Below are 26,078 nucleotides of genomic sequence, written 5' to 3'. Positions count from 1 at the left end.
CGTATAATTGACAACTATTTCACACAAATTAGATTTGAGTAAACACAAAATACTGTTACGGTTTTTGGAGAAACTGAAGAGATGCATGCCAACACATAAGGTTTCCCGAACGTAGTTATATCTGTCATAATTTTATCTCGCTCAATTAGCTCTCCCCTCATATCAGTGGAAAGGGAAATGTGTTGTGTCTGTGTTGAAGATTTAAAACCCTTTGTGATCCTTCCCCATCAAATTCCTCTTTGTCCTTCTCCCTCTTCCACCTCTCTTAATGTCTCTCCGCACCTCCACAGCACATACACACATAAATCAAAAATATCAACAGCACAAAAAGTAAAAGTTGTGATTTCATCACTTCAAAAAAAAGAATGATTATTTAAATATAAACTAGAAAGAGCAATCAGAGATTGCAGACCCTTGCTAGAACTTGTTTTGTGTGGTGTATTTTGTGTGGCATTTGTGTGCTGGTGTGTTATGTAATTGATGAGACATAATTAGAACTGACACTTTCCCTGCTGGCAGTGAAGACCGGGTACCAAGACATCCCACTTTGATGCAACCCCGCTTTGATTGGACACATGACCCTGACCTATGACGTTTTTCATTATTATTCAATTGAATTCAGAATGGGGTTAAAATAAATTCAATTCAAATCAAATGGAAGATCACATTGGTACAGTCCTGCATTGAAGTCATCAACAGGAACCTGCATAGGATTTGCATTTCAGCTGCTACTCTTCTTCCCTCAAACCCATTCAGGCACAGTGAAGTGAGCCTTATTCAAAAAATTTAAATTTTTTAAAAGAAGAACCCAGATTAAAAATATATATATAATTCTGGATGCCAGACCGTGTGTCCGATCAAGTTGAAATTTAAAACATGCATTCCCCATTGCCACTACATCATAATTGTGAAGTTTCATATTGATTGATTAAGCGGTTCCAGAGAAAACGTTATTTTCTATCCAATTATATTTTTTTCTAATATTTTTCTTCAATCCAATATGGCTGCCAAACCATGTGACCTATGATGTGATATGTGTGAAACTTTTATTCCTTATGGATAGGCAGTCACACTTGTAAAGTTTTGCCTCGATCCGTTCAGCCACTTCAGATAAGAAGATTTTTGAAAGTTTTCAAAAGCAAAAGAAAATACCTGTGGCGTGGTACCATCGCCCGGTCGACCACTCGCGCAGGTACTTAGGTAGGTCGAATTTGGCGAGCAACCCTATCCTGTGCGGGTGGGCAATTAGCACGATCGTGGTGAGGTTAAACCCCCACCCGTCACTGGCTCTGGGCGGTAGTTCTCGGAGGGTCACGACTAAATTGTCCGTTCCGGTGGGCGAGGCGGCCGCTTTTGGCTACACGCGGTCGATCGCACGCAGGCGGGCGCGAATTCGCAACAATATTTATATGGACCCAAAGGGAGTCAGTGATTCCCCCCTTCCTTATATATAACTTTCTATATAAAATTAACAGCAGTTTTATTTTTATTTATGATCAAAGGTAATGACCACACTTATAACATAAAGAAATTAACGATAAACACAAAATATTATTAACCTGTTCGCTGCAAAGGGAAGTAACTAATTTTCAGATAGGATAGGACAAAAATCTTATCCCAACCTGCTTGTAATTTCCGCCAGCTGCCCTCAACCAGCCTGACTCGGTCTTTTTGAAGTTTTATAGTGCCCATCCCCTGACAGGATGTAACGCAGACAGTAAGCAGTAAGCTTGTCTCTTTCCTCACAGTGAGAAGCCAAAGTAGGCTGATGGACAGATGAGGGCAGCGAACAGGTTTTAACCAACTACGTTTCATTGATTTACAAAGGATAAAGACATAAGGGATAAGGCCATAATTTATTATTGTTAATTATTGTTTATGAATTGAATATTTAAAAAATAACATCAACAAACATCAACAGTTTGCTCAACTTTTATTCAGTGCTCTGAAAAATAATGGAACATGATAACAATGGTCAAACATATATACAAAATGGCACAAACATGGCCAAAACAATGTCTCTGCTAATCTTGAGAAGTACACAACTGTCACTGTCACTGTAACTAGTTGTTCTTCTCTGGTGGTGGAGGTGTCTTCAGCTCCCCAGACAGGCTGCTTGCAGCATCAGGACCACTGGACAGGTTGAGCATTCCTGAGAGTCCAGAGATGTTATACAGACTCTGACCGCTAGTGTCAAAGGCGCTTAGGCTCTGGTTCAGTACCTGGTCAGCCGAGCCTATAGCAGCAGATGCAAAGGTGGAGCTTGGCTGCTGCGTGATCTGAGGAGAAGGAGGCTGGAACCCGTGCTGAGGGGGAGGAGGCATCATCTGCTGGTACTGAGGCTGCTGCTGTTGGTATTGTGGATGCAGTGGCTGCTGCATGTACGGGTCCACATAGTCAGTTGTCTGTGAGCCCCAGACTGATGCAGCCGGTGCCTTGTGTCTCCACATGTGGGGAGGTGGCTGGTACATCTCCGACGCCGTGGGGGTGTAGGTAGCTGGTGCTGAACTTGATTGCACGAAAGCAGGAGCTGGGAAGGTGGGGACTATGGGGGGTTCTTCCTCATCACTCTCCTCATCTATCAGCTCACTGAGGATGGTGTTGATGCGTGACCTTGCCTTCCGGAAATTGCGTTTAGACATGCTGACCAGGCTGTCACGCACGTAGTTGATGAAGGCTGCGGTGGCTGTGATGGGCTGAGGCTGTGAGAGACCTTTGAGGAGCTCCCCAGACTCGTGCACCCTCTTCTGGAGTGTGCTGTCGTCATCAACCATGATCTCTGCACAGGCAGCCTCTGCAGCCTCGAGGTCCCAGCTGTGTGCTGCAATGGTTTCCTTTACCTGAAATTATGACAATTGATTCGTAAATTACAAGGCAAAAATAAGAGGCAAATTTAATGATTTGTAGTAATCAATGATTAATTTGCTTGGAGATCTGTAGTACAGTAAAACTAATATAAATAAATATTAGTATTGATTTAATGTGTTTCTACTTACACTGTTGACGGGCTCAGCACGATGGCGGACCACAGTCTTGAGGAAGCCAAAGTTTGCCTTCACCCACTGCTCCCTCTCTGTTATTTCCGGGGCGCCGTCACTGCTCTTCTTCTTGTCGAGACGGGTGTGGGTGTCTCGCAAGGACTTGAACCACCCTTGAAGGTGCTCGACAGTCTTCCCCATGGCCTTGGCTTGATCCTCCCAGAGCTTTGCCTTCTTGTCCACCCTCCGGTAGTCAGTCTTCTTGATGTCCCAGAGGATGGCGTTCTTGCGAAGGAAATCGCACATGAGCTGCTCCTCTTGGACATCAAGACAAAACTGTGCCTTCTTGGCCCTCTTCTTCGCAAGGGTTGGCTGAGAGGAGGTGGAGGGCACGGACGCAGCTATCAATGCCACCGACGATACCCGAGAAGCGTTGGAACCAGCATCCTCTCCGTCAGAGGGTGAGTGTGATGGGGAGGGTGTGGGTGATGATGGATCCTCCTTGCGTCCGCGTCCACGGCCACGGCCAGAAGACTTCTTGGCAGCATTCTTCGAAGTTTTCTTCGGCATGAGGTAATAATGGGTGTGGGGAGGAATGAGGAGGGTCCTTACTGTGACACACACACACACACACACACACACACACACACACACACACACACACACACACACACACACACACACACACACACACACACACACACACACACACCAACCCATCTATTATCATCCATAAATACCTTACTGCTTCTTACCTTGGCACCAACAAATGTATATACACAGGCCCTCTATCTATAGTGAAGTTCCCTTTCCGGTAAACACTAACAATGCACTTCCGGTTGATTAACTAATTAATGAAATATATGTTTAAATTTTTGAAAAATATACATATATAATTTATTTCACACAACTTACAATGCCACCGGAACCTGTTTACATGAAAACCAATCAAACTTACAAAAGAGATTACAGTGACATCTCAAAACACTCACATGACCGAATCAAATAATTAGCACAACCACACCTTTCCAACACAATGGAATATGTCTCAGCAAGAGCCACAAAATCATCATAAACAGAACAAATTCCAGCAAATCTAATAAGGAGAGGAGATTGGGACCATACGCTGTGCAGAGTGTTGGTGCTACATAAGCAGTCTCCATGGCTATTGGGCACAATCCTGGTCGGGTCACCACTCCGACACAGTATACCAGCATGCTGGCACTCATTTTGCCGACCTAGGAAGGATGACAGGTCGAGTTAACCCCACCTGGTATTAATTCAACAGCTGAGCGGGATTTGAACTCAAGACCCAAGGATCCAAAACCCATCACCCTAACCATTAAGCCAACACCAGGCAAATCTAATAAGCTGAGAGGAAAACCCATTGGAACCTATCTTAACTGGTACATTGCTTGACAGAAAAGTATACAAAACAATAGGAAAACTAAAATAGTCAACTTTATGACACACATTTGTACTCAAACAATTATTTCCAACTCTAACGAACACATCCAGATATGCCACTACACTATCATCATCACTACTCTTATCTGCTATTGGGCTTTTGGGATAAATCCTATGAATCAGCCCATCAAAAAACTTATAATTAATCACACAAATATCATCAATATAACGACATGGAGAAGATAACATATTAGCTAAACCTAACTTCTTCTTCTTCATCAACTTCTGAACAAAAGAAAACTCACAATAAACAAGGAAAATGTCCGCTAATACGACGCTACAGTTTCCTCCGATTGGAATACCTTTTATTTGTCTTAAATATTTTCGCACAAAAAAAAATAGACAAAAGTGTTGAAAAAAATAAAATGAACAGCATCTTTAATTTTTGCTGGTTAATACAAATAAAACCCAATTTTATGTTTTTTTTTCGAAGAAAAGAACGAGTTGAAAACCTGATATTTTGAAAAGTAATTATTTTCAAAGAAGAGACTTGTAATCACTAAACAGAGTTTAAAACTTTATCAATAACACGAAAGACTGCATCCATAACCAAGGTATAGAAATCAAAAACATCAACAGATTTAATATTGAGGAATCTAATCGTATCCAAGAACTCAAAGGTGGAACTATAGACCGTGGGTCGAGCATCCAATATGTGTCCAGTTTTTGACTTTCGTGACCCACCTCGTGCATCTACCTGAAATTTTGCATAGATTTAGATTAAAAAAAAATCACTTAGAAAGAATTCAAAACTCGTCAGTGCAAAAAGTTTCACATTAATTAGTTATGCTAATTAGCAAAACTGATAGCGCCATCTTGTGTACATTCTGAGATAGCGGTGTATTACTCTATGGGAATTCTGATGTCTATGTATTCAGATAATAGGGAGACTACTCGTATTGTGTTTTAATCATTTTATTTTAAAAGTACAAGCAAAAATAGTCATCTTTCTTTGAAATGAATTCTTCGATGTTTAACACGTTCATGTACATCAATGTAAAACACTGTGGCATCACACAATGATGACACGGTCACTGTGTCACGGAGCATCAACTCCTCATCTGATTCTTCGTCATCAGAATCTAACTCTTTCGTGGTAATCGAGTTTCTGCGGTCGACACACTTGCAAAGCTCTGTGCATGACACCATGCCGTCGACAAGAACATGTTCCTTTGCCTGTACCAGACGGCTTCTCACAGCTCGTTTTCTTGCATGAACAATATGTTAGTTCAAGCAAGCTGCTCAGAGCTGGAGGCAAATCATCCCAGTCGATGTCCAATTCATAATCTACAACTTTCCATCCATGTCCATGTGGATTGGAAATTGGTGGAAACTGTTCCAGACATCTCGTGTGTACAGCAGCCTGGTAATTTGCTCTCATTACATGCTACTTGAGAGAGTCTGCATTGGGTGGAAGACGTGCCTCTGATTTGGTTAACATAAGGAACAGATTGTATCTGGCTTCATTGACTTTCTTACAGTCCTGCCCATATATTTTGCAAACAAATTTCTCCGCAACTTTCACCAATTCATCACTGACTGTGAATGAACTCCCCAACTCTTGAAAGACAGCATGGCAAGCAGTGTCACTTGCAAACAACTCGAAGGCTTTGGGTTTAGACTTTCCATGAAAAGAACTGACCGAATCACAACCTGTGAAACAGTGTAGTGATATCAAGGCTTTGCTGACGTCTGGTCCCAGATGTGAGCTTATCTTTGATACACTCAGGGTCCTCCTATTGTTACCTCTTCCAGTGTGGAACAATACCTCTGCTCCAATATGCTCAGCCATGGTGATTCCAATCACAAAGACGTCTGTGTCAGGACTTTTGATTCAGACCGGGTATGGGGCCCTATCTGTTGAACTTGATGGCTGATGTCTAGCAGCATATTGGCAGTGAAGGAAAAGATGAGTATCTGCTTCTTCGTGGTTACACTCAAGTTCTGGCACAGAGCGAACAATCATTTGCTCATTCTCGTCTGTAAACTCATGGCACTCCCCATCATGAGCAATGAACACCTTGACTTTCTTCAGACATTCAGCTGGTTTCTTCCTCCAAGTCTGGAAAAAAAGAAAAACCCTGATCAGCTCTGCTTTGTTCTCGCCACATGCCAGAAACTTCTTCCATTGGTGAGGTACCTGCTGATCTGCACTGTAGATTATTGTTAGCAAGCTGCCACCCACTGAACTTCTTCCCCTCTCAGCATTCTTGATGCTCTCTTTCCTGTAAGTATCAACTACAAAGTGGACTTCTTTTGTAAAGGAGTAGTTACTTCTTTGCATATATTGAAAAAATAACATTCAAGCAATCATATGCACTCATCACTATATTTTATTTAGTAGTTAGGATGGGAAATGAGCAAGAGTGCAGATTACTAGGAAGAGGATAAATATAAGTGAGAGCATAATTTAGAGCAGAACATCCAGTCGGATTCATGACAGATTCTATAGTATGGTAATCACTGGGTATTGATTTTAACCATTCTGTCAAAAATTAGTTCACGGAAGAAAGGAGATCCCTCCAGATCCATCACATTCATCATAATCATCGTCATCATCATCACTGGGCACGGAATTGGCAGCTACAGCATCTGCAATCGCCACACCGAGCCTGTGCTGGCTGTGGTGTACTTGTAGCGCCTTGACAGCGACCTTACTTTCGGGGCTTCCTTCCACATCAATCCACTTAGCAGCACATTCCTGAAATGCTTTTCTCACTAAAAGGAATTACTTTTCTGTGGGTGTTGATGACATGCATCAAACAGAACCCCGAAGAACTGCCTTCAGAATCTTTGGCAGCACCAGCATCAGAGGACATGTAGACCGCTGTGACAGCCTGTGAGTTTACAGCTTGCCTGCAATGAAGCGCGTGATTGGTTGATGAGTGCCTGCAACGAAGCACGTCATTGGTTGATGGGCGTGGTGCTGTATCTCAAGAGTGCTGTGATTGGACGATGTTTAAAGAAAATTGTCACAATTTTGGGTGTTTTTTCCACATTTTGAAAAAAATGTACAAGTTTGGTGCTTGACGAGATTCAAATATTACTTATAATATTTTCACACAACATCTATCTATAATTCCAGCAATCTCTGTGTGTGTGTCTGTGACCGCTGTTTCTCGACACCACTAGTCTGATCTAATTGAAACTTGCCAGGTATATTGTTGGGGACCTGAGGATGTGCCTTTTCAAGGTTTGATATTAATCGGACAAGTGCTTCCCAAGTTATGGCCATTTATTTACCAAACCAATGACAGGACATGTTGCTGCGTAGGCGTGGCCGATGGGGAAAGGGCGCCATTTAGTTACCAATGACAGGACACATTGCTGCGTAGGCGTGGTGCCGTGGCCGTTGGGGAAGAGATCCTCAGCCGCGTTGCCCATTATGGGTTACAACGTACGGACTTCCGGATAGTGATGACTAATGATTTCTAATAATTCTAATAATTTCTCAATTTCTAATGCACATTTATAGATAAACACAATGCCCCAATCCAGTCGTCGTTTACGAGAGCGAAGGAACGGCCTGTGTGGTTGTTTGAAAGTTTGTTTTTTTTTTTGCACGTACAGCCACGCACGTACGGGCACGCGAGAGTGAAGGAACGGCCTGTGTGTTTGTTGTTTCTGGCACGCGGTTTGAAATTTTTTTTTTTTTTGCACGTACGGCCACGCACGTACGGGCACGTACTAGTATTATAAGTACAGGTAGATACACAAGGCGGGTCACAAAACTAAACAAAACAAGACCTCAGCCCACGGTCTACGAATACTCCAGAAAGTGTTAATACCACAATTCTTACTAATTGTTAAACAACATTTCCTAAATTGCTCCCTAACCACTCGTAAACCTGAATTAACCGTAAGTGACGATTGTTTCAAAGTACATTGCCAAGGTCCTGCTATAAACTGAAACTTATATGGGTTTTATGAAGCTTAGGGATCCAGAAAAAGTGGGGAATTTACATTAATTTACCTCTTTACATTTAATGTTAAAATTATGACCCAAAACTTCCTGATACTCAGCTATAATGTCTTGGAAAGGCTTTAGACATGGAACATGCAGTGTGACCACTCCTTGGCGTTTTTCACAAAATCTTGGCTATTCGTTCTTCACCTTGGCATCTTGGTTTTCTATAGGTTTTCTTGGCGTATAAGTTTTCTATTATCATCGCTTTTCCGAAACCTTGTGAATTATTGGCTTTTTTCATTGGCTCACCTTGGCATTTATGAAAATGAGGAGTGATCACACTGGGAACATGTGCTATTTCCCAGAGCAGTAAAAGTAGCTCTATCAATACCAAACTCCCTTAATAAAACCTCCATGTGAAACTTTTTACAAACCACCAGAAAATTATTTGCTGCCTTTTCTGCCCGAGCTTTCTGCCCCAACGTGTGCAAACCACCTCATGCAGAGTGGCCCCTTCCAGCACTAACCATTACTCATCCTGAAGTTCAAGCTGGTGACTTCAACAGCCTTCACACCTCATGGAGATGTACCTCAAATAGTGAAGCAGGTTGGGCCCCCACTGGTGATCGCTATCTCCAGCACGATGCAAAGCAACCAGCTTGTTCTACAAACAACACTTTACATTCACGTAGATGGAAGAAAAATTACAATCCAGACCTCTGTTTTGTCTCCAGGGATGGTAATGGAAATCCTCTTCACGCATCTCAGAAGATCCTTCCAAACTTCCCGCACAGCCAACATCGACTAGCATAAATCCACTTTGGAATAGAGGTTCCCTTGATTACATCCAAACCTTAGGCCCACTGGAATTTTCGGAAAGCTAACTAGTAGGCTTTCCAAACAGATGTTGAGAAGCAGATCACCAGACTCAACCCTGTTCCAAAGAGCTGCAGCAGCTTCTGCAAGATCCTAATATGTGCATTCAAAAACAACATCCCATGTGGTTTTCACAAATGTTACACACCTTGTTGGTTGCAATAAACTGACCAACTCCTCCAACAGTATAAAGCTTCTGGGGAACCAGATGTTGCATCTGAGCTGTTGGAATCTCAAGACATCGTCAGACGACAAAGATGGCAAGAGACTGTTGAAGAGCTTGATTTCACTCACTTAAATAAAAAAGGCATGGGACCGACGAAGACATCATGGAGCTTCCTCACCTGCTTAACATCAACCTCCCAAAGAATTTTTTCTTTTCTTTTTATGTATACCTTGTCGAGGCTCGTGTGAGAACTAACAACAATGCACAGCAAGGGGGGCATGAGACAAGATGTGCGGGAGTGGGAAGGACAGAACAGTGGGGAACAGAGACATTAGGAGATCTGTGGAAGGGAGAGGGATGAGGACGGGAACATGGGGAATACAAGATAGACATTACAGGGACTTTCAGAAAGGAAAGCAGGGAATCTGAAGGAGGTGTCTTAGGTGGATTAACGGGGGTAGAAAAGATCGAGGTTTTGGATGGGGAATGATAAGAGGTGGTGGTGAACAGCTGTTTTGAAGGCCTGGAGGGAAGAATGTGATTGAATAGAGTGAGGGAGTTTATTCCAAAGGCGGGGGGAAAGAGGAATGAAAGAGTGAAGGTGAGCAGTGATTCGTGATTTTGGTAGTTTTACCAGAAGGGGGTTATTGGAGGACCTTGAGCGCCCTGCGGAAATGTGGTGGGACAAATCGCAGAGAGAGCAGGGGGGGGCAAGGCTGGACAGGTGACGGTAGAAGACAGAAAGACCACCAACTAAGCTGCGGTGATTGAGTGAGAGGCCCAAAGACTCAGCCTCATTGCGGGAGATGCAAATGATCCAAAATGCCTTGGTTTCCACAGCGTGAAGCCGAGAAAGGTGGGAGGCAGGAGCACCAGCCCAAAGGGGAGAGCAGTACTCCATCAGACTGTGGACGAAAGCTTCAGACCTTTGGAAAAATATCACAACCTGGTCAAACAACTGGAATACGTCTTTAAATCAGGCTGCAGACGAAAGCTTTGTAAGTGGTCAGGAGCTCAGGTGAGCCGAGGAAGGACTTTGCACGACGGAGGATTCCCAGTCGGCGACTGGCTTTGGAGGCGAGGTTTGAAAGGTGGCTTTCCCAGGAAAGGTCATGGCAGATAGTGAGACCCAAAAGCTTGAAAGAAAGGACTTCTTCCAGAGGATTGTTGAGAAAGTGGATGGGGAGGTTTTCTAAATGGTCCTTTCGGAGAGACATAGTGAGAGTGTGAGATTTGTCCGGATTGAAAGACATGTTCCACGTGTTGGACCAGTTTGTGATTTTACCAAGATCTGCAGTGAGCGAAGAAGCTGCTGCTGCTTGCCAGTCTGAGGGATGACAGATGGTATGGCAGAGGGTGGAGTCATCAGCAAAGACATATAGAAGATTCTCCAGAGAGTCAGAGAGATCATTGATGAAAACCAGAACAAAGAACAGGGCCCAGAACGCTACCTTGAGGAACTCCAGCCTGGACAGGAAGAGGGGATGAAAGAACTCCATTTAGGGCCACACGTTGACTGCGACAGGAGAGGAAGTCTGCGAGCCATGCGTGAAGATGGCCTTGGATAGCATAGGAAGAGAGTTTGGTGAGCAGGACAGGGTGCCAAACCGTGTCAAAAGCACGTGATATGTCCAGGGATACGGCTCGGATTTCATGTTTGGCATTAAGGACCTCCATCCATTGTTGGGAGAGCAGAAGCAGCATATGCAGGGTAGAGTGACCTGGTCTGAAACCAAATTGATGATCGGAAATCAAGCCATTGGAGAAGAGGAAGGATTTAATGTCTGAAGCGATGATTGATTCCATAACCTTGCTGATGATTGGGAGATGGCTGACTGGTCTGTAGTTGCAGGGTTCTGTTTTTGCACCTTTTTTATGCAGGGCAGTAATGTTTGCTGATTTCCAAGCAGGTGGCAGATGACCTTGAGCAAATGAGAGGGTGAATAGAACAGAGAGAGGGTGAGCAAGAGCAGAAGAGCAGGTTTTTAGGACACGTGGGCTGATGCCGTCTGGACCGGTTGCAGAATCTGAGTTGAGGTTAGACAGCAAGCTCTCCACCTTGTCAGGAGAAAAGGACACAGAGTCCAGGGACAGTTGGGTGCGACTGGGTAAGGTGGGTCGAGAAAGCGATGGGTTTTGGACACAATATTTAGCTGCAAACACCGAGTTTAGGCATTCAGCCTTTTCACGTGCAGTATCAGCAGTGCGGCCATTAATTTTGAAGGAAGGGAAGGGATGGAGTGGGAACATACACCAGAAACAGATTTGATTAGATGCCACCAGGATTTTGAGGAGGGAGAGAGGTTTGAAAGTTCAGACTTGAGCTTAGAAAGACGTTGTTTTCTGGCTCTCCTGAGGGTAGATACACACTTGTTTCAAGCTTTATGGAAGGAACTGAGATTACCCTCAGTTGGGTTTGTTTTCCATAAGGCAAAGGCAAGTTGTTTCAGGACAACTGCCTTGCCACAAGCTTCAGTGAACTAAGGGTGGGAGGAAGGGTAGGACAACTGAAGACGAGAGGGGATAAATCTGTGCATGAGGGAGAGTAAGTTTCTTTGAAAGAATTCCCAGTACGAGTTGATGTTGGAGAAAGTCGTGATAAGAGACCAGTCGATAAGTTTGATGGCTGCTTGGAGACCCTGCCAGTCGATTTGAGTGAAATTCCAGACTCGACGGCGGTGAGGTGGTTCTCTGATAATAGCCAGAGAGATGTCCACTTTGACAAGGACGGGGTCAGAAGAACCGATTGGAGCGGGGGAAGAGCAGCAGATATTGTCAGGGAAATTTGTCAAAATCAGATCCAGAAGAGATGGAGTACCATTGGTTGAGATCCGGGTCGGGAAGTTGACCGATTGAGTCAGTCCCAATGAGTCGCAGAAAGTTTTCGCTGAAGTGCCATGACAGGTGAGAGAGGTACCCACGCCTAACCAACTAGCCTGATGGCAATTGAAGTTGCCACATATGAGGAAGAGAGATTTCGGATGAGAAGATAGAAGTTGGTCCATGTTTTCGGATAGTGAGGTTTAGATGGAGTCATCACTGTTAGGTGGACGGTACAGTAAACATATAAACATGAGGTGGGAGTGGAGGGGAAGTCGTAGCCAGAGGTATTCCTGGGGGTGTGGGAGAGTGAGGGCAGTGCATGGAGAGTGAGGAATAGAGTCTTTGATGAAGAGAGCAACTCCTCCACCAGGACGAGGCTCAGGTCTGTCAAACCGGAGGAGGGGAGTAACCAGGGAGAGATACTTGGGAGTCAGACACGTCTTGGGGGAGGAAAGTTTCTGTTAGGCAGATTATGTCTGGTTTGTCAGTGGCAATCTGTATGGAGAGATCTGAAAGGTTTGAGCAAAGGCCCCGGATACTTGAGGTCCACACTGTTAATGAAGAGGGAGGGGAGGAGGCTTTGGGTGCAGGGGGTGGGAGGGGAGGGGGAGGGTAGGACAAGGGACGAGGGGGGGGAGGTGAGGACGGTTGTTGAAAGAGTGTGGAGGATTGCAGAATAGCTAGGGGAGGGGCCGCATGAGAAGGAGAAAAAGCTCTGTGGTGCTGGGGGAGAGGGGGAACAAGAGAGGCAGTTGAGGATTTGAGGAGGTGGAGTGAAGAGATGGAGGTGAGAGGGCAGTGGAAGGAGGCAGCTTTGTGCAAGAGAGGAGGGGCAACTTTGAGAAGGATGAGTGAGGGGGTGAATGGTGGGAGAAAGGTGAGGGGCAAGTTTTTGAGAGAGTTGAGAGGGAGGTTTGGAGGGAGAAGAGTGTGATGGTTGCTTTGAGAGTGAGGGGTGAGTTGGCACTGAAATTGGAAAAAAAAAGAATGGTTGATGGAAAGCGAACATTCATAGCAAACTGAGGTTTTTTTTTTTTAAGTTTTCGGTCAGAGATGCGATTTAACACGTTTCTTGATGGATGCAATGAAGGCGAATTCAGAGAATGGAGAGAAGAAATGCTGTAACAGTTGGATTTTTTAGGCAAGGTATGAGAGAGAGGTCGAATTGAGAGCAGTCTGTTTAAATAATAGAAGAGTAGTGCATTTTGATCCAGTTAAGAGTACCACACGTGTGAAAGAGGAAGATGAAGCATTATAAGAGATCGTTTTTTAAATTATTATTATTGTTTGAGTTTTCATCAGATTAGGTCATGGAAGTGTTGTCGAAAAAATCGTGAGGTAAATGGTGAAATTGGATCGATAAACGCAGCGGGTCTAAACAGATCACGTGGTTATGGGAGAAACACTTGGCTCTGGGAGGTGTGTCGTCAAAAGTGAAATTATTTATTTAAAACAAGTATTACATAACATTTGGAAAAGGGAAGGTTGAAGTAAAATCGTGGAAGTGTGTGGTGAATTTGGACGGTAAATGCAGTGTGAAGCTGCTGGGTCAATGAAAAGTACCAGGAAGAGTAGAGAGAGACACGTGGTTCCAGGAGGTGTGGAGATCGAAAGGATACAAGGAAGATCATTATTTTTTGATGTATTTTTATTATTGACTAATGCTATTGCTTCTCGGAAACTTTTAGACCTTTTAAGACCATTTAGACCTTCACACACTTTGCACCACTTCGACCTTTTAAACCTGAACACCCACTAAACCTTCTTTGGACACTTTAGACTCCTCCGACCCCATAGACCACTTTGACCCAAAAGACTCCCAAGACCCTTCAGAAACCTAAGACAATTTATGCCCTTTGTAACCCAAAGACCCCATATGACCCTTTTCACCCCTAAGACACTTTATAAACAGAAAACCCTTAAGACCCTTTATAACCCAAAGACCCCAAAACCCTGTAAATTCTGTCTGCTGGCCTTCTGTAGTTACACTTGAGGGTCACCAGCCATAATGAAAATGCCATCTCATTGGTAAACCACCTTCGTACCAAGCTAAGAGGGCGCAAAATCGAATTAAGTTATGAATTTTATCTCTTTATTTTTCAAGTTTGGGATTTTTTTGTTTGTATTATTGCCAAACCTCAACAACTTTTCAAGATATTACATTGAAACTTACACAGCTTATTTCTACATATGTGTAGTAAAGTAAACTTAGTCAAAGGTCAAGGTCAATGCCATCCAAAACATGTTTGTTTATGTTTCTCTGTCTGTCTGTCAGCAGGATATTTCAAAAAGTTTTTTTCCAATGCGATTTTCAAAGTGTGCATTCGTGAAACACTTTTCACACGTTGCCTTCATGTGTCTGATAAATCCTGAGTAAATGCCAGAAATATTTCAGGGTATTTTATGAGCAACTAATATCCCTGTCTCGTGAAGATAAGCAAGCCCACCTTGATTGACCACAATTTAATGGATCTGTTATTCCACATAATTTAGAACAAAATCATTTAATCATTAAAAAAAGAACAAAAGAAAACAGGTAAAAACAGTGTGATGTGTTCTCTATTAAGCTCGGCTTACCCTCGAGTAGCTGAGCAGCTTTGCTGGACTCCATGGGAGGAGAACCACGTGGTTCCTCCTTCAAATGATCAGTTCTCAAAGTACCTTGGAAAGTCTGAAAATAACTTTGGAAAGTTTCCATCGTCCCTGGATGAGCTTCACCTGAAAACCATTTGACAAGTTGTTTCTTATTCAGGAAAGCATTTGTGTTTTTAGAATAATCACTAGAAGATTATTATGTTCATTGCTATTGTTTCTCTTCATACCTTTGACAAGCGAGGAGGAACCATCAATGAACTCGGACTCCACCTTTACTTTCACAATAAAATCTGAAATAAACACATCCCATTCAAAATCATCTTTACATTTCCTTTTTTTGTATGCACTATCAAGGCTCGTATGTGAGCTAACACACAGAAATGCACAAGTTGAGCAGCAGGAGACAAGAGGGGGGGGGGAGGGGGAGGGAAGGAAAAAAAAAACAGTGGGGAACAGAGACATCAGGAGATCTGTGGAAGGGAGAGGGATGGGATGGGGTACACAGGGTAAACAAGATGGACACTACAGGCTACAGGGACTATCAAGTCCTTACGTGACAGGGACTTTCAGGAAGGAAAGCAGGGAATTTGAAGGAGGTGGTTTTGGGGTGGATTAACGGGGATAGAAAAGATCGAGGTTTTGGATGAGGGAAGATAAGAGATGGTGGTAAACAGCTGTTTTGAAGACCTGGAGGGAAGAGTGAGATTGAAGAAAGTGTGGGAATTTGTTCCAAAGGCAGGGAAAAAGGGGAATGAAAGCCCTTCTATAGAAACTAAAAATCACAACACAGCAAATGTTTACTTTTCAAACTCCACAAAAATATTGATTTGAAACCGAATACGAAAAAGGAAACTCAATGATCTGACCTTCTGTTGGTCAATGTAGAGCCAGTGATTTTCCACAATCGTGGAAAAGGGATGGAATTCAAAGAATCCCTACCTTGACCACAATACTCCTACACTTCTCCCTATCCTCAGCCATTTTTCTCCACTTTCCAACCACTTTCTTGCTCCCTCAACCCATCCGCTCTCTTTGCCATTCTCTCTGCCTCTCTCACCAAATGCCAAGCCCTCTTCAGCCGGCTTGTAATCAATTTTCCGTCAAGCTCATTTGCACACCAATATCCTCCCTCATTTCATCCATCTTCCTTCTATCCACTTTCACAAACCTTCTGACCCAGTTGTTCTCACAGACCTGCAACCTCTGTTGTTGCCACTGTTTCGAGACCGCAAACATTGGCCAGTGTCACACAGGTTACCATAACTTTCCCTTAACTCAGGCTGGGAATTATTTCACAGAAAATATATATATATATATATATATATATATATATATATATCTTTCTTAAATTATCATACCCTTCTTTCTGCCCACGGTACACTGAATCCTGTGGTGAGGCAGTTGCTCTGAAACAAGTTGCTTTATTTTCCTGGAAGGCTAATCTGACCGAAGGCAATCTCAGTGCATTCCGAAAACTTCGCAACAAGTGTTTGTTCACTCTCAGGAAAGCCAAAAAACATCATCTATCCAACCTCGAGATTGAACTTTCAAACTTGTCTCCCTCTTTTAAAACCTGGTGGTGCCTCATGGCTGTTGTTGTTGTTGTTGTTGTTGTTGTATAGCCCCGGACAGTTCTCTCAAAAAAGCCCGCAGCACGGGCACAGCCAATCCATCGAATCAGAGATCCCTCACATCCAGGATGGTGTATCCCCGCCTTTACAAAGTCAGGGCCATGACAGAGTTAGAGAAAGAGACAAGAGGTAATGGGCCTGTCCATAGGGACCGATCACTCTTACCATAGGGCACTCTTACCATGATCACACTGTCCTGACGAATCCGGGCAGCAGGAAAGAATGGGATAGATTTTGCCCCCGACTTGCATTTGGGGGTGGGGGGGTACAACAACTGTGAAGAGGCATCCTCAATAGTTGCGGTGGTGCCTTGTTAAGTCTGTCTCTGGTGTATGCTCCCCTTCCATCCCTCCCCTCTCTTCAAATGGTGCCACAGTCAACTCCACTCATAAGAAGGCTAAATGCCTCAATTCTGTGTTTGTTTCCAAATATTGTGCCCCAACCCCTCGCTCACTGTACCAACCCTCCCCAGTCACACCCAACTACTTCTGGACTCCATATCTTTTGCACATGAGAAGGTGGAGGTTATTTCCACCCTTGACTGACTGCGACTGCACCAGATGGCATCAGCTCAGAGTTCCTAAAAACCTGCTCTGCTGCTCCTGCACATCCTCTATCTACCCTTTTCACCCCGTCATTTGCATGAGATCATCTTCCATCTGCTTGGAAACCCACCAACATCACTACATTACATAAAAAAGGTGGAAAAACCGATACACTAAACTACAGACATATCAGCTTGCTTCCAATCATCAACAAGGTCATGGAATCCATCATCGCAGTTGATATGAAATCTTTACTTTCATCCAACATCCTCATCTTGGATCACCAATTTGGTTTCAGACCAGGTCACTTGGACATGCTGCTTCTACTCACCCAACAATGAATGGAGGCCCTCAATGTCAGACATGAGATCAAGACCGTTTTTCTGGATATATCTCATGCTTTTGATAGTCTGGCATCCTGCTTTACTCTCCAAACTCTCTACCCATGGCATTCCAATGCCAACTACAAACATGGCTGACTGACTTCCTCAACTCTCATCGCCAATGTGTGGCACTCAAAGGAGTCCATTCATCTCCTCTCCCTGTCAAGGCTGGGGTGCCCCAAGGCAGTGTTCTTGGCCCAGTCCTATTCCCGATTGTCATCAACAATCTCTTGACTCTATGGAAAATCCTCTTTATCTATTTACTGATGACTCAATCCTCTGCCCTCCAATTCCAAAGGGACCAGAATCTGTGCAGACCATTGGTGCTGCCTCAGCAGTCTCCTGGGCTACTGGGTACAATCCTGGACAGGTCGCCACTCCGACGCAGGACACTCAAATGGCAAAATCATCCCAGCAAGCTGGTACTCATTTTGCCAACCTCGGAAGGATGACAGGTTGAGTCAACCCAACCTGGTATCGATTCAACAGCTGATCGGGATTTGAATGCAGAACCCCAGGATCTCAAGCCCACCACCCGAACCATGAAGCCAACACCAGGCATATCCTCTGCCACAACATCCCTCATCCTTCAGATAGGCAGGCTGCAGCCTCTTCCCTCTCTTTTTTTTGTATACCATGTCGAGGCTCGTGCAAGAGTAAATACACAGAAAAATATAACAAGGCAGGAGACAAGAGGGGCGGGAGAGGGAACAACAAAATATTGGGGAACAAAAAAAATAGGAGATCTGTGGAAGGGAGAAGGGTGGGGCGGGGTACACGGGGTAAACAAGATGGTACTACAGGGCCTTTCAGGAAGGAAAACAGGGGATTTGAAGAAGGTGGGTTTGGGGTGGATTAACGGGGGTACAAAAAAGATGGTTTTGGAGGGGGGAAGATATGAGATGGTGGTGAACAGCTGTTTTGAAGACTGGGAGGGAGGAGTGGGATTGAAGAAAGCCTTTGTTCCAAAGGTGTGAAAAAAGAGGAATGAAAGAGTGAAGGTGAGCATTCTTGATTTTGACAGTTTAATCAGAAAGGGGTTTTTGGCAGACCATGAGCGCCCTGAGGAAATATAGGAGGTACAGATCACAGACAGAGCGGGGGGGGGGGGGCAAGACCGGAGAGGAGACGGCAGAAGAAAGAAAGACCACCGACCTGCCTCTGGTGAGAGAGTGAGAAGCTCAAAGACTCAGCTTCATTGCCAGAGATATCAATGATCCTAAAAGCCTTGGTATCCACAGCGTGAAGTCGAGCTAGGTGTGAGGCAGGAGCACCACCCCAGAGGGGGGAGCAGTACTCCATCAGATTGCGGACGAAAGCTTCAGACCTTTGGAAAAATATCACAACCTGGTTAAACAATTGGAATACGTCTTTAAATCCTCACAAATATCACTCTCTCACTGTCTCTCTCCGAAAGGATCGTCTGCGAAACCCTTCAATCTGCTTTCTTAACAATCCTGTTGAGCAAGTTCAGTCGTTCCTCCAAAGCCAGTGGCCGACTGTGCATCCTCCATCGTGCAAAGTCCTTCCTTGGCACACCTGAGCTCATATCCACACCCAAAGCTTTTATCCACGGCCTGATGGATCACTGCTCTCCCATCTGGACTGGTGCTCCCGCCTCACACAGAGCTCAGCTTCACGCTGTGGAAACGAAGGTTTTTAGGATCATTGGTATCTCCCGCGATGAAGCTGAGTCTTTGGGTCTCAATCATAGGCAGGTTGGTGGTCTTTCTGTCTTCTGCAGAATCCTCTCCAGCCTTGCCCCACCTTCTCTGTCTGTGCTATGTCCACCCAATATTTCCACAGGGTGCTCAAGGTCCACCAGCAACCCCCCTTCTGGTGAAACTGCCAAAATCAAGAACCACTGCTCACCTTCACTCGTTCATTCCTTTTTCCCACCTTTGGAACAAACTCCCACACTCCCTTTAATCCCACTCTACCCTCCAGGTCTTCAAAACAGCTGTTCACACCATCTCATATCTTCCCCCATCCAAAACCATGCTATTTTCTACCCCGTTAATCCACCCCAAACCCACCTCCTTGAAATTCCCTGTTTTCCTTCCTGAAAATCTCTGTATTTTTCATCTTGTTTACCACCTGTACCATGTACCATCCCTCTCCCTTCGACAGATCTCCTGATGTCTCCATTCCCTACTGTTATTGTGCTTCCCTCTCCTGCCCCTCGTCTTCTTCTCCCTTTGTTATATGTTCTGTGTGTTCACTCTTATATGAGCCTCAACAAAGTATACAAAAAATATATTCAAACTCCTGAGTCTCAAGATCAGCCATTATCTTTCTTGGGCAAACTACATTTCAAAGTTGGCATCCTCCATCATACAAAGTCCTTCCTTGACACACCTGAACTATTTATCTACAAGGCCTTCACCCACAGATCCATTGAGTACTGCTCTACTCTCTAGCCTGGCTCCACTGCCTCACATATTGCTCTGTTCGACGCCGTGGAAACCAAGGCCTTTAAGATTATTGGAATCTCACATGATTAAGCTCAGTATATGAGCATATCACTTCGATATTGCAGACAGGTCGGTGATCTCTGTCTTCTGCCGCCACCTTTCTTTTTTCACACCCTCTGCACTTTCTATGCTTTGAATACCCCCCCCCCCAACCCATGTTTCTGCAGGGTTCACAGTCCACCTTCAACCCCCTTCTCCTGAAACTACCTAAATCCAGGATCACTGCTGATCTCCACTCATTTGTTCTTCTTATTTTTCTGCCTGTTTAACCGACTTCCACATTCTTTTCAATCTCACTCTTTCCTCCAGGTCTTCAAGACAGCTGCTCACCACAGTCTTATATTGTTTCCAATCCAAAACTATTATCTTCTCTACCCTTGGAACACCCCCCCACACACACACACACACACACACACACACACACACACACACACACACACACACACACACACACACACACACACACACACACACACACACACACACACACACACACACACACACACACACACCCCAATCCCTCCTTCCAAATTTCCAGTTTTCACTCCTGGGAACTCCCTTCTGTATCCATCATCATTTTCTCCACCCCAAGCATCCTCTCCTGCCACCCATTCCTCCCCAAGCCCATTGTCCAAGTCTCCAGGTTGTGGCCTTCAACCTTGCCGTTGGTGTTTCCACCCTCTCTCGACTGTTCCTTTTGTCCTGTTACATCCTGATCCGTTCAGTGTACTCATACGAGCTCTTCCAAAGCCTCAACTACGTATACCAAAAAAAATTGATTGTTCCCGACGTGGATTTCTATCCTCGAACCGCGTCGTGATCGAAAGGATTCTTTAGATTGTTGAGGGATCTTGTCCTTCTCGAGGATTCAACGTCTAGCCGACTCGGTGTTGCATTGTATTGGGATAAATAAACCACAGAAGTCCAGTAAAATTCAATGTCCACCAGGAGTTCTTTCTTTTGTACAATTTATTTGCTGTCTCCCCTGTCTTCTCTCTCCCTTCATATATGTATCTCCCATTTTAAAGCAGAGAGGGCTTTTGATCGCAAAGAACAGAATGTACAGCTTATCAGCCCGGTCACCTTGTACTTGCAAAAGAACCAAACAATGTCCAAAGTGTCAAAGAAAGACAAGATTATAAGTAGGTGGTAGGCCTTAACAACAAAATAATAGAACAGTAGAGGAAAAAAAACAAACACTTTGACCTACTCAGACTGAGGCAAAGGTTTCTTGTCTAAAGAGTAATAATTTCCCCAACATTCCTGACCTAGTCGTAAGGAGGGCAAAGGCATTAACAAAAAAATAGGACCACTTGTCTTGAAGCTCACCTGGATCAGGAACAACAGTCACTCAAACCCCCCGCAGACTCTCTTCGAATCTGAATTTTTTAATGCCGTGAACAAAATTTGGTACATCACGGGTGATAAAGGTTGTGGTCAAGCTTCATCGAAGTCGTGTGTGTAGTTTCGGAGAAGTGAGTAAATACCTATTTTGGGGGTCAAAACCCTCCTGTAGACTCCTTTAATGAGCGTACCTTCTGATTCCGTCGATACACTTTGGTACATCACGGGTGATGAAGGTTGTGGTCAAGTTTCATCAAAACTATGTCGTTTCGGAGAAGAGAGCAAATGCCTATTTTGGGGGGGGGGGGTGGGGGGGTCAAAGTCCACCCCGTAGACCCCTTAATATGCGCAGATTTTGATGCGGTCAATACACTTTGGTGCATCATGGGTGATGAAGGTTGTGGTCAGGTTTCATCAAAATCATGTGTGTAGTTTTGGAGAAAAGAGCAAATACCTATCGATTTTTTTTGGGGGGGGGGTCAAAAACCCTCCGTAGACCACCTTAACGAGCGTAGATTTTGATGCCATCAATAAACCTTCGTTAAGCATCAGATGTGAAGCTTGTGGCCAAGTTTCATCAAAATTGTGTGTTTCGTTCAAGCGATAATGACTGAAGTGTTTATGGACTGATTGAATCACTGGCTCACTCACTGACTGACACTGCTTGATCGCATAAGATCACCTGACTAAAGTCCAGGTGAGCTCATAATTTTTGAAGAATTTTTTTAATATATTGTGAAGAACATTTGAAGAAAGAAATTTTTATTTCAGTGAAGATTCCATTTGGGGATATTACAAAGGGATAGGGAATGAAGGGGTAACTGTGCATGGCTGATCGAGTTCAGTTGTTGTTGTTGTTGTTGTTTTAGAGTGAAGAAAATACTTTTTTGTTGTTTTTCTTTTGGGGGGGGGGGCAAGGAGGGGAAATGGATTAAGCTGAAAGCTCAGAAGTAACAATACCTGGGAGAAAATAAGTTAAAATGAAGGGCGTGTGGTTGAAAACAGAGACAGCAGCAACAACCCAACGAGCTTAGTACTGCTCGAGTCAGGCAGACTTTACTAGACACACAAATTCGACAATTTAACGGAACAACACATGGTTAGGCACAGAAAATGGAACGAAAATGCAACCAGCAACACAGGAATGAAAACTAGAAGGGCACTCTTCGACGTCACGATGTCACCAGATATGCCTCCACACACATTATTACATTATTATACATACTTGTACCAAGTTCGATTTAAATCCCTAAACCCAGATTCAAAATATTAAATAATTCTAGCTGCCAGACCACGTGTCCGATGAGGTTGAAATTTAAAACATATATATATATATATATATATATATATATATATATATATATATATATATATATATATATATATATATATATATATATATATATATATATATATATATTCCCCATGAAGACTAGATCATAACTGATTTTTTCATGGCCATTGATGAAGTGGTTCCAGAGACATAATTTTTTTTAAGATTGTCGTTCAAACCAATATAGCTGCCAGACCATGTGACCGATTAATAATTATTTGTGAACACCCAGGTATCTCCAAGGCTTGTGGAACATGTGGGTGAAGTTCCCCTTAACCCATCAAGCTGTTCTGGAGAAAATTTTAAAGGTTTATTCTTCAAAAAATCATAGCTGCCAAAGCATGTGACCTATGATGTCATAGGTGGAGAACTCTTTGTTCTTCATGGATAGGTGATCATACCTGTAAAGTTTCACCTCGATATGTTCAGCCATTTCAGAGAAGATTTTTGAATGTTTTTTATGTTAAAAACAACATGGCTGCCGAACCAGATTACCGATGACATCATCAATTCCCCGCCCCCCCCCCCACTTCCCAATACTATTTAGCCCCAGATGAACCTCAACATTTTTCATACCGATTGGATAAAGCGCTTGACGTATGCAATTATGACGTCATAAAGAAGCCACCAATGGCATCTTTAAACAAGTTAGATTTAAATCCCTGAACCCAGATTCAAAATATTAAATAATTCTGGCTGCCAGACCATGCGTCCATTCCGGTTGAAATTTAAAACACATATTGCCCATCACTACTCAATCATAATTGTGACGTTTCATGTCGATTGGTTAAGCAGTTCAAGAGAAAGAATTTTTAAAAGATTTTCGTTGAATCCAATATGGCTGCCAGACCAAGCGACCTATTAATTATTCGTAAACACTGGTATCCGCAAGGATTGAGGAACATGTGGGTGAAGTTTCCCCTCGATCTGTCAAACCATTCTGGAGATGATGATTTTTAAAGATTTGAGGGTAAATCCAATATGGCTGCCAAACCATTTGACCGATGATGTCATAGAGACTTTTTGTTCCTCATGGAAAGGCGATCATACCTGTAAAGTTTTGCCTCGATCTGTTTCGCCATTTCGGAGAAGAAGATTTTTGAAAGTTTGTATGTTAAAAACAATGTGGTACCCAAACCACGTGACCGATGACGTCATCAATTCCCCCCCCCCCCCCCGATACAATTTAGCCCCAGATGACTCAAAAATTTTCATACTGATCGGATAAAGTGTCCGACGTATGCAATTATGATGTCATAACGAAGCCTCCAATGACATCAAATAATCAGACTTGTTTTCCATGTGGAGTACTTCACATGTGCAAAGTTTCAAATTTTATTTTCCATGGAGCAGTTTTGGAGATAGAGGTACAAAGTTTTTCCTTTTTTCCAACATGGCTAACACACCACGTGACCTGTGATGTCATAATTATCAATAAAACATTCTATACGAGTAGTCGCCCCCAGTGGTGAAAATTTTGTGTCAATCGGATAAGCGGTTGCAGAGAAAACAGAACACAACAAACAGAGAAAATAAAACACAACGTATCTGGTCTGGGAATCTTACATTTCATCGACCGAGAATTAACAGGGTCTATCTGACATTTCATTCAAATTTAGAAGAAGTCCATGTAGAAGGGCAACAGAGGAAACTAAGTAAGATTATTTTATGTAACCTTTATATGTACCTGTTATGTAGCACACGATATGAAAATAAAATGTTATGAGATAGCGGCAATTCCACTTTGAATTTTTGATTTCATTTTTCTCAAACTTTAAAAAAGTGTAGTTGGACCCTGTTATTTCTCGGTCGACGATTTGTTGAACTGGAGGGAGAAACACACGAACCAGTAACACGCGTGGAGCAACCTGGAACCGGAAATAAAATGGGAATCTAGGATGCTGTCAGAAGCACAGGATAGTGTCGAATCGGAGAGATGGTGAGATGTTATCGAACTTGAACGATGTGACAACTCAAGCTTTACGAAGAGTGGTGACCAACGATTCAAAATAACACAATGACCACAAGCTTACAAACAAGGGACAGACACAATCCAAGAAATAGTGTGGATTTTCACTTCCCACCCAGCAAAACCTGATTTCAGATGTTAAAGGAAATATTCCACGTTTAACACATTGTGGTAATGGAAACATCAGATAGTCCATGTCTTCACGATTGTGACTTTACTGAGTTTCAAAACGCATTTCCACAGCAAGTCATCCAAAGATGGTGTCGGCGAGGGCAATGTTGTGGAACTCGATCACAGGATCTTAAATGGGTTGCAAGTGATTTACACGCCTTGATGCAACAACATTGAATACACCTCTCATTTCACATGTTTAGATCGTAATAAACTTGTCTTTCACACCTGTCAAGTCCACTAACCTCACTCAAATTGTTTTTTTCCATCGGTATTTCCAAAGTGTGTATTAGTGAAACAGAGACTTTTCAAACGTTGCCTTTATGTATCTGAACAATCCTGAGTAAAGGCCAGAAATACAAAGTACAGGATATATTTCTGTATTTCAGGGTATTTTATAAGCAAGTAATATCCCTGCCTGGTGAAGACAACCAAGCCCACTTGGTTGATCACAATTTAATGGATCTGCTTTTCCACAGAGATTGGGACAAAATCATTTCATCATTAAAAACGAACAGGTAATAAAAACGGTGTGATGTGTTCTCCACGAAGCTCAGCTTACCCTCGAGTAGTTCAGCAGCTTTGCTGGACTCCTTGAGAGGAGCGCCACGTGGTTCCTCCTTTACATGCTGATTGCTCAAAGCATCTTGGGAAGTCTGAAAATAACTTTGGAAAGTTTCCATCGTCCCCGAATGAGCTTCACCTGCAAAACATTTGACAATTTGTTTCTTACTCTCGAAAACAAGTGTTATCAGAACTATCACTGTAAGATTATTATTTTTATTATTATTGTTGTTCTCCAAACCATTTACAAGCGAGGAGGAATCACCAATGAACTCGGACTCCATCTTTACTTTCACAATAAAATCATTTAAAAAAAATAAAATCTCCCACGTTGAAGCCGAGTCTGTGGGCTCATCACTTTGCCATCTCAGAGAGGTCGGAGGTCTCTGTCTTATACCCCCTCTTTCTGGTCTTGCACCCTCTCCTCTTTCCGTGATTTGTCACTATCCCCCATGACCAGGTTAGCGTGGGGCTCACATGGTCCTCCATCAACCACCTTTTGGTGAAACTACCAAAATGCAGGATAACTACTCACCTCCACTCATTCTTTACTCTTTTTTTTTTCCCTGCCTGTGGAACCAACTTCCACATCCTCGTCAATCTCATTCTTTCCTCCAGGTCTTCAAGATAGCTGTTCACCACCATCTACGGTCATCTCCAATCCAAAACCATGATCTTTTACACCCTCGTTCACCCCATCCAAATCCTTGCTCCTGATAAATTCCCAGTTTTCCCTCCTTAAAGTTTCCTTCCACATCCATCTTGAACACCCCATGCATGCATATTTTGCATCCTGTTGTTGTTTGTTATGCGTTCAATGTACTAGCTCTTCCATGAGCCTCGACTATGTAC

At 43.4% G+C, this 26,078-nt stretch overlaps 1 protein-coding gene and 1 pseudogene across 1 annotated transcript in view; both read right to left on the bottom strand.

Moving 5' to 3' along the window:
- LOC147009327 (uncharacterized) overlaps window positions 1–26,078 on the bottom strand; it is a 254,071-nt gene that overhangs the window by 4,954 nt on the left and 223,039 nt on the right. The window contains exons 18-20 of the mRNA XM_085861178.1: window positions 25,225–25,365; window positions 15,040–15,102; window positions 14,795–14,935 (exon numbers count right to left, since the gene is read on the bottom strand). Coding sequence (XP_085717304.1) covers window positions 14,795–14,935; window positions 15,040–15,102; window positions 25,225–25,365 — 345 coding nt within the window. The remainder of the gene's footprint in view (window positions 1–14,794; window positions 14,936–15,039; window positions 15,103–25,224; window positions 25,366–26,078) is intronic.
- On the bottom strand, window positions 3,951–6,279 carry LOC147009329 (uncharacterized; annotated as a pseudogene).

This window comes from Eptatretus burgeri, chromosome 17, assembly GCF_056783735.1.
Source record: "Eptatretus burgeri isolate ZD-2024b chromosome 17, Ebu_testis_v1, whole genome shotgun sequence".
NCBI lineage: Eukaryota > Metazoa > Chordata > Myxini > Myxiniformes > Myxinidae > Eptatretus > Eptatretus burgeri.
This window is presented reverse-complemented; position numbering and strand designations above follow the sequence as displayed.